The 7990-nt window shown below is 43.6% G+C and overlaps 1 protein-coding gene across 1 annotated transcript; it reads right to left on the bottom strand.

Annotated features, from left to right (window-relative positions):
* Positions 1–7173: 7173 nt before the first annotated feature.
* On the bottom strand, positions 7174–7749 carry LOC115458357 (olfactory receptor 1019-like). The gene has a single exon (XM_030188256.1). It carries the CDS (start codon positions 7747–7749, stop codon positions 7174–7176), a length of 576 nt encoding a protein of 191 aa, XP_030044116.1.
* Positions 7750–7990: the final 241 nt, after the last annotated feature.

Genomic DNA, 7990 nt, shown 5'->3' with positions numbered 1-7990 from the left:
GAAATGCACAACTTGTTCCTCTGATCCCATCCCCACTAACTTACTTAACACCATCTCTCATACTGTCACCCCCTCCATCTGTCATATCCTCAACCTCTCTCTCTCTCTACTGCAACTGTCCCTGACACCTTCAAGCACACCGTAGTCACACCTCTCCTCAAAAAACCATCACTTGACCCTACCTGTCCCTTCAACTACCGCCCCATCTCCCTCCTACCCTTCCTCTCCAAATTACTTGAGCGTGCTGTTCACAGCCGCTGCCTTGATTTCCTCTCCTCTCAGGCCATCCTCGATCCACTTCAATCCGGTTTTCGTCCTCTACACTCGACAGAAACAGCACTCTCTAAAGTCTGTAATGACCTGTTCCTTGCCAAATCCAGAGGCCACTACTCCATACTTATCCTCCTCGATTTATCCGCCGCTTTTGACACTGTCAATCATGATTTACTTCTTGCCACACTGTCCTCATTTGAGTTCCAGGGCTCTGTCCTCTCCTGGTTCTTCTCCTATCTCTCCCACCGCACCTTCAGAGTACACTCTCATAGATCTTCCTCCATCCGCATCCCGCTCTCTGTTGGTGTTCCCCAGGGATCTGTCCTTGGACCCCTTCTTTTTTCAATCTACACCTCTTCCCTGGGCTCGCTGATCTCATCTCATGGTTTCCAGTATCATCTTTATGCTGATGACACCCAGCTGTATCTCTCCACACCAGACATCACCATGGAGACCCAGGCCAAGGTATCGGCCTGCTTATCCGACATTGCTGCATGGATGTCCAACCGCTACCTGAAAATGAACATGGCCAAGACCGAGCTTATCGTCTTTCCACCAAAACGCACTTCTCCTCTTCCTCTGCTCTCGATCTCAGTTGATAACACCCTCATCCTCCCCGTCTCATCTGCCCGCAACCTCGGAGTCAACTTTGACTCCTTCCTCTCCTTCTCTGCGCATATCCAGCAAACAGCCAAGACCTGTCGCTTCTTCCTCTTTAACATCAGCAAAATTCGCCCTTTCCTCTCTGAGCACACCACCCGAACTTTCATCCACGCTCTCATTACCTCTCGCCTTGACTACTGCAACCTACTCCTCACTGGCCTCCCACTTAGCCATCTATCCCTCCTTCAATCCGTTCAGAACTCTGCTGCACGTCTTATATTCCGCCTGAACCGACATACTCATATCACCCCTCTCCTCAGGTCACTTCACTGGCTTCCGATCAGATACCGCATACAGTTCAAGCTTCTCCTTCTTACCTACAAATGCACTCAGTCTGCAGCCCCTCATTACCTCTCTACCCTCATCTCCCCTTACGTTCCCGCACGAAACCTCCGCTCACAGGACAAATCCCTCCTCTCAGTACCCTTCTCCACCACCGCCAACTCCAGGCTCCGCCCATTCTGCCTCACCTCACTCTATATGCGTGGAATAAACTTCCTGAGCCCCTACGCTAAGCCCCCTCCCTACCCATCTTCAAACCCTTGCTCAAAGCCCACCTCTTCAATGTTGCTTTCGGCACCTAACCTTTATACCTTTCAGGAAATCTAGACTGCCCCATTTTGACTGCCCCTACTTGACTGACTGTACATTTGTCCATTAGATTGTAAGCTCTTTGAGCAGGGACTGTCCTTCTATGTTAAATTTTACAGTGCTGTGTAACCCTAGTAGCGCTTTAGAAATGTTAAATAGTAGTAACTTAAATGCAATACCACTTGTATTCTTTTGTACCATTTATGTGCCTTAATGCAATACCACTTGTAATTCTCTACCCGGAAATGGAGATCGCCATTACGGCATAATGTAAGCCACATTGAGCCTGCAAATTGGTGGGAAAATGTGGGATACAAATGCAACAAATAAAAATAATAAATAAAGTAGGGCTAAAAGGAGCCTTATGGTAGTATCGACCAAGAGGTCCTTCTTTTACCACCGCCCAGAAAAAGGAAATCCCGGGCGGGGACAGAAATGGTCATATCTTTCAATCCACTTCCAATCCAATATGATTTACTTATGTACTCTTATTTGTAATAATTGTAAAAATTATTATTCCATTATTGTGATTGCTTTGATATTCTACGCACCCATCTGTATCTATATTTTGAAATTCTTATCCTATAATGTGTACAAGTTGCTATAACATTTTGTGAGCCACATTGAGCCTGCAAATAGGTGGGAAAATGTGGGATACAAGTACAGCAAATAAATAAAAATATGGTAAGCCATATTGAACTCAAGTATATTTAGGATAATGTGGGGTATAAATGTCAAAATAAATAAGTAAAATGGTAGGGATGGCTATCATTTGCAATGAAATGTGTTTGCTAATAATAGGGCATGCTCTTAAAGAGTATGCACGACATTTACTACTACTACTACTATTTAGCATTTCTATAGCGCTACAAGGCGTACGCAGCGCTGCACAAACATAGAAGAAAGACAGTCCCTGCTCAAAGAGCTATGTAATAAAAGTGAGCCAAGTATAGGACAATCAAGCCATTGTGACATCACTGATGAGGTTGGCTCTTATTGGTGGCCTGAGGCATTATGACATCACAATACCACCTCTGATTACAAGAGTCTACTATTACTACTACTACTATTTAGCATTTCTATAGCGCTACAAGGCGTACGCAGCGCTGCGTACGCAGCGCTGCACAAACATAGAAGAAAGACAGTCCCTGCTCAAAGAGCTATGTAATAAAAGTGAGCCAAGTATAGGACAATCAAGCCATTGTGACATCACTGATGAGGTTGGCTCTTATTGGTGGCCTGAGGCATTATGACATCACAATATCACCTCTGATTACTACTACTACTACTATTTAGCATTTCTATAGCGCTACAAGGCGTACGCAGCGCTGCACAAACATAGAAGAAAGACAGTCCCTGCTCAAAGAGCTTACAATCTAATATTTAATGAGGGCACATTTTTATTAAGAAGTGTAAACAATGTGCAAATTCATGGATTCTATATATGGTGGCCAACTTTGTACACCAAAATTTGGATGCGATAATGAACTCTGAACCTTCAACCAATTTATTTATTTATTAGGATTTATTTACCGCCTTTTTGAAGGAATTCACTCAAGGCGTTGTACAGTAAGAATAGATCAAACATGAGCAATAGGCAATTACAGCAGTAAAAATATTCAAATAGCAATACAAAGTATGGCATAGTATACTACTTTAATGCCTAAATAGGGACCACTGGTGAAATATTCTGATTCTAATGTTGTATTACCACGTGGTGTTCAAAATATTCTGCTTCCAACAACTGCTGCTGTAAATCACACTTGTTTATTCTTACTTTTATTAAGAGGACCTCAGATCTTCCCAGCTTGGCTGTTCTATTCAGAACTCTTTTGCATAATACTTTCTTACATGCGCTCAAGCTGTTTTCTGGAAGTATTTATTATCACCGGTCCTATATTTGCTATCAAATTCTTTCAGAGGTCAGGATTCTAAATCACTGAAAAAAACTCCCACTCGGAGAAAAACCAGTGATTCCTGCCCTCTGAAACACAGCTTCCCCTTGTGTCAAGCAGAATATTTTCTGCAACTGATTCTGTCCTACATTTACATTTAAATAGGGTTAAATGCAGTGCTCAATCTCTCAGCTTTTTGTTTGTAGGATCTCTATTCTCCCCAAACATAAACAGCTTGTAGCTGGCGGTTCACGGAATACCCTGAAGCTAAGTACAGACTGTTTATGTTTGGGGAGAATAGAGATCCTACAAACAAAAAGCTGAGAGATTGAGCACTGCATTTAACCCTATTTAAATGTAAATGTAGGACAGAATCAGTTGCAGAAAATATTCTGCTTGACACAAGGGGAAGCTGTGTTTCAGAGGGCAGGAATCACTGGTTTTTCTCCGAGTGGGAGTTTTTTTCAGTGATTTAGAATCCTGACCTCTGAAAGAATTTGATAGCAAATATAGGACCGGTGATAATAAATACTTCCAGAAAACAGCTTGAGCGCATGTAAGAAAGTATTATGCAAAAGAGTTCTGAATAGAACAGCCAAGCTGGGAAGATCTGAGGTCCTCTTAATAAAAGTAAGAATAAACAAGTGTGATTTACAGCAGCAGTTGTTGGAAGCAGAATATTTTGAACACCACGTGGTAATACAACATTAGAATCATAGTATACTACTTACAATATCAACACAATAAGTAATAGAACATTATAATTGGTAGTGAAGGGTAACGCAAAGTTGTAACATATTGATGAGTAAGAAAGTAGGAAGAATTTGAATGTAAGGTGACTGATTTGATATTCTTTGGCACACAATAAAATTTGCATGCACATCTGGAAGTACACTGTTCTATAAGATATGGTGTCTAACTCCCATGGTGCGTATCTCAAAAGGGGGCATCACCATGGGTTTGTAGGGGACATTCTGAAAAGTTGCATGCAGAATTACAGAATACTGCCTAACCATGCCTAACATTGGCGCTGATAGTTACACCAGATTTCAGCAGGCGTAAGTCTGACATCCAAAACCTGGAGCAGGATTCATGTTAAGCACTACTCTATATAAAGTGTATGGCTATTATACTATAAGGGGCATAATCGAACGGGGTGCCCATCTCTAAGGACGGCTCCATAAAGAGGCGGGGCAACTCATATTATCGAAACAAGATGGGCGTCCATCTTTTGTTTCAATAATATGGTCGGGCTGACCAAATCTCAACATTTAGGTCGACCTAAATGTTGAGATCGCAGACCTTAGAGAAGGGCAGCCTCGGTTTTCGCCTATAATGCAAATCAAGGATGCCCATCTCAAAAACGACCAAATTCAAGGCTTTTGGTCATGGGAGGAGCCAGCATTCGTAGGGCACTGGTTCCCCTCACATGCCAGGACACCAACCGGGCACCCTAGGGGGCACTGCAGTGGACATCACAAATTGCTCCCAGCTGCATAGCTCCCTTACCTTGTGTGCTGATCCCCCCAACCCCCCCCCCAAACCCACTACCCACAACTCTATACCACTACCATAGCTCTTAGGGATGAAGGGGGGCACCTACTTGTGGGTACAGTGGGTTTCGGGTGGGTTTTGGAGGGCTCCCATTTACCACCACAAGTGTAACAGGTAGGGGGGGGATGGGCCTGTATGAAGTGCAGTGCACCCACTAAGAACTGCTCCAGGGAACTGCATACTGCTGTGATGGAGCTGGGTATGACATTTGAGGCTGGAATAGAGGCTGGTAAAAAATGTTTTTTAAATTTTTTTTTGGGTGGGAGGGGGTTGGTGACCACTGGGGGAGTAAGGGGAGGTCATCCCCCATTCCCTCTGGTGGTAATCTGGTCAGTTCGGGCCACTTTTCAAGGCATGGTCGTGAGGAAAATTGGACCAAGTAAAGTCGGTCAAATGCTCATCAGGGATGCCCATCTTTTTTCCATTATCGGCCGAGGACAGCCATCTCATAACCACACCCCCATCCCGCCTTCGTTACACTGGCAACATGTCCCCGTGAACTTTGGGTGTCCCCACGACGGAAAGCAATTGAGGACAGCCAAAATCGGCTTTCAATTATTCCGATTTGGCCAGCCATGAGAGAAGTATGCCCATCTCCCGATTTGTGTCGGAAGATGGCCGCCCTTCTCTTTCGAAAATGAGCTGTTATAGCGCTTAGCACTGAATTTTTTGGCCAAGTTTCAGAACCGTTTATTGAATTCCATCCAAAACTTGTAAGCTCTTTCCCAATGGTGCACACATGCAAGATGATTTGCACTGCATGATGGTTCACTCATGCACGTGCTTCCAAGGAATGAGTGCACACTCATACATAGTATGCACTCTTTAAGAAGACCTCTACTTTTCTCCATCTATACCTCTTCCCTTGGTGCTCTGATCTCATCCCATGGCTTTCAATACCACCTTTACGCTGATGATACCCAGATCTACCTCTCCGCACCGGATATCTCAGCTGAAATCCAGACCAAAGTATCGGCCTGCCTGTCTGACATCGCTGCCTGGATGTCTCGCCGCCACCTGAAACTAAACATGACCAAAACCGAGCTTCTCATCTTTCCCCTTAAATCTGCCACTCCTCTGCCCCCGTTCTCTATTTCGGTAGATAACACTCTCATCCTCCCTGTCCCGTCTGCGCGCAACCATGGAGTCATCTTCATCTCCTCTCTCTCCTTCTCTGCTCATATTCAGCAGATTGCCAAAACCTGTCATTTCTTTCTCTATAATATCAACAAAATTCGCCCTTTCCTTTCCGAGGATGCTACCAAAACCCTTACCCACACCCTTATCTCCTCTCGCCTAAACTACTGCAACTTACATCTCGCTGGTCTCCCACTCAGCCATCTCTCTCCTCTTCAATCTGTCCAAAACTCTGCTACGCGTCTTATATTCTGCCAGAGTCACTTTACTCACGTTAGCCCTCTACTCAAGCCGCTTCACTGGCTCCCTATCCGCTTCCGCATACAGTTCAAACTTCTCCTATTGACCTACAAGTGCATCCACTTGGCAGCTCCTCAGTACCTCTCCGCTCTCATCTCTCCCTACACTCCTCCCCGTGAACTCCGTTCACTGGGTAAATATCTCCTGTCTTCCCCCTTCTCCTCCACTGCTAACTCCAGGCTCCGTTCCTTCTATATCGCTGCTCCCTATGCCTGGAATAGACTCCCTGAGTCGGTACGTAAGGCTCAGTCTCTGGCTGTCTTCAAATCTAGGCTTAAAGCCCACCTCTTTGCTACTGCTTTCGACTCCTAACCATGACTCTCTCACTCAGTACCCTCACTTATCAACCCCACTACTGCAATTTCCCCACCCCTAGCTGTTTGTTCGTCTGTCCAATTTAGATTGTAAGCTCTGTTGAGCAGGGACTGTCTTTCTTCTATGTTTGTGCAGCGCTGCGTGCACTTTGTAGCGCTATATAAATGCTAAATAGTAGTAGTAGTAGTAGTAGTAATAGCATTCATTCTGGACCTAAAAACAAATGAATGACCTGAAAATGTTCTGGCTGTCCATCCCTAGTATCTATCTGCCTCCTTCTTGCTCAATGATTAAAAGAAAAACAGGAAATGATACAAAGAAAACCTAGAATTTTATGAACTTTATAACGGTTTTTACTGAGTAACAGGAATAACCAAGAAAAGAAAAATACTTAATTACGGTTGAATTTTCAGACGACAGTGATAATGTCTTCTTTCCCTTAATGTCATTTTCTAAAGATGAGATTTCTGAGGGCATTTTTTACTTCTTTATTTCTCATGCTATAAATTAAGGGGTTTAGCATGGGAATCAGTACCGTGTACAGAAGGGCAAACATTTTATCTTGCTCTGGTGTAAACATTGAGCTTGGGCTCATGTAGACAACTGTTACAGTGCCATAGAAAATAAGAACAATGGTTAAGTGGGAGGAGCAGGTAGAGAAGGCTTTGTTTCTCCCTTCAGAAGAACGGATTTTCAGGATGGCTACAATGATAAATATGTAGGATAACAGGGTTAATAGAAACGGAGCAACGCCCATAAAAACCCCTTCAGAAAGCATTAGTATTTCAAAGTTCTGAATATCACTGCAGGAGAGTTTTAGCAGTGCATTGGGGTCACAGTAGAAATGGTTAATCTCATTGGAGCCACAGAAAGAGTAATGGGATATAAGATCTACTACACCAATCGTATCAACAATACTGGTTATCCAGGAAGAAGCTGCAAGTAAAACACAATTCTTTTTGTTCATGAGGAGTGGGTAATGTAGAGGTTTACATATTGCTGCAAAACGATCATAGGCCATGGCAGCAAGAAGCCAGAATTCTGTACCTGAAGCAATTAAGAATAGATAAAGCTGTGTCATACATAAAGAAAATGAAATAAAGGTCTTCCCCTTTAAAAGGCTTTGTAGTAACGTAGAGACAGTGACTGTGGTGTTCCAAATATCTACAAAGGACAAGTTGCTGAGGAAGAAATACATGGGTTTGTGGAGATGATGGTCAGAGCACATTAATATTAAGAACCTAATATTTCCCAGCATAGAG

This window comes from Microcaecilia unicolor, chromosome 14 (genome assembly GCF_901765095.1).
Source record: "Microcaecilia unicolor chromosome 14, aMicUni1.1, whole genome shotgun sequence".
Taxonomy (NCBI): domain Eukaryota; kingdom Metazoa; phylum Chordata; class Amphibia; order Gymnophiona; family Siphonopidae; genus Microcaecilia; species Microcaecilia unicolor.
Note: the sequence above shows the minus strand (reverse complement) of the source record. Positions and strands in the feature narration are given on the sequence as shown.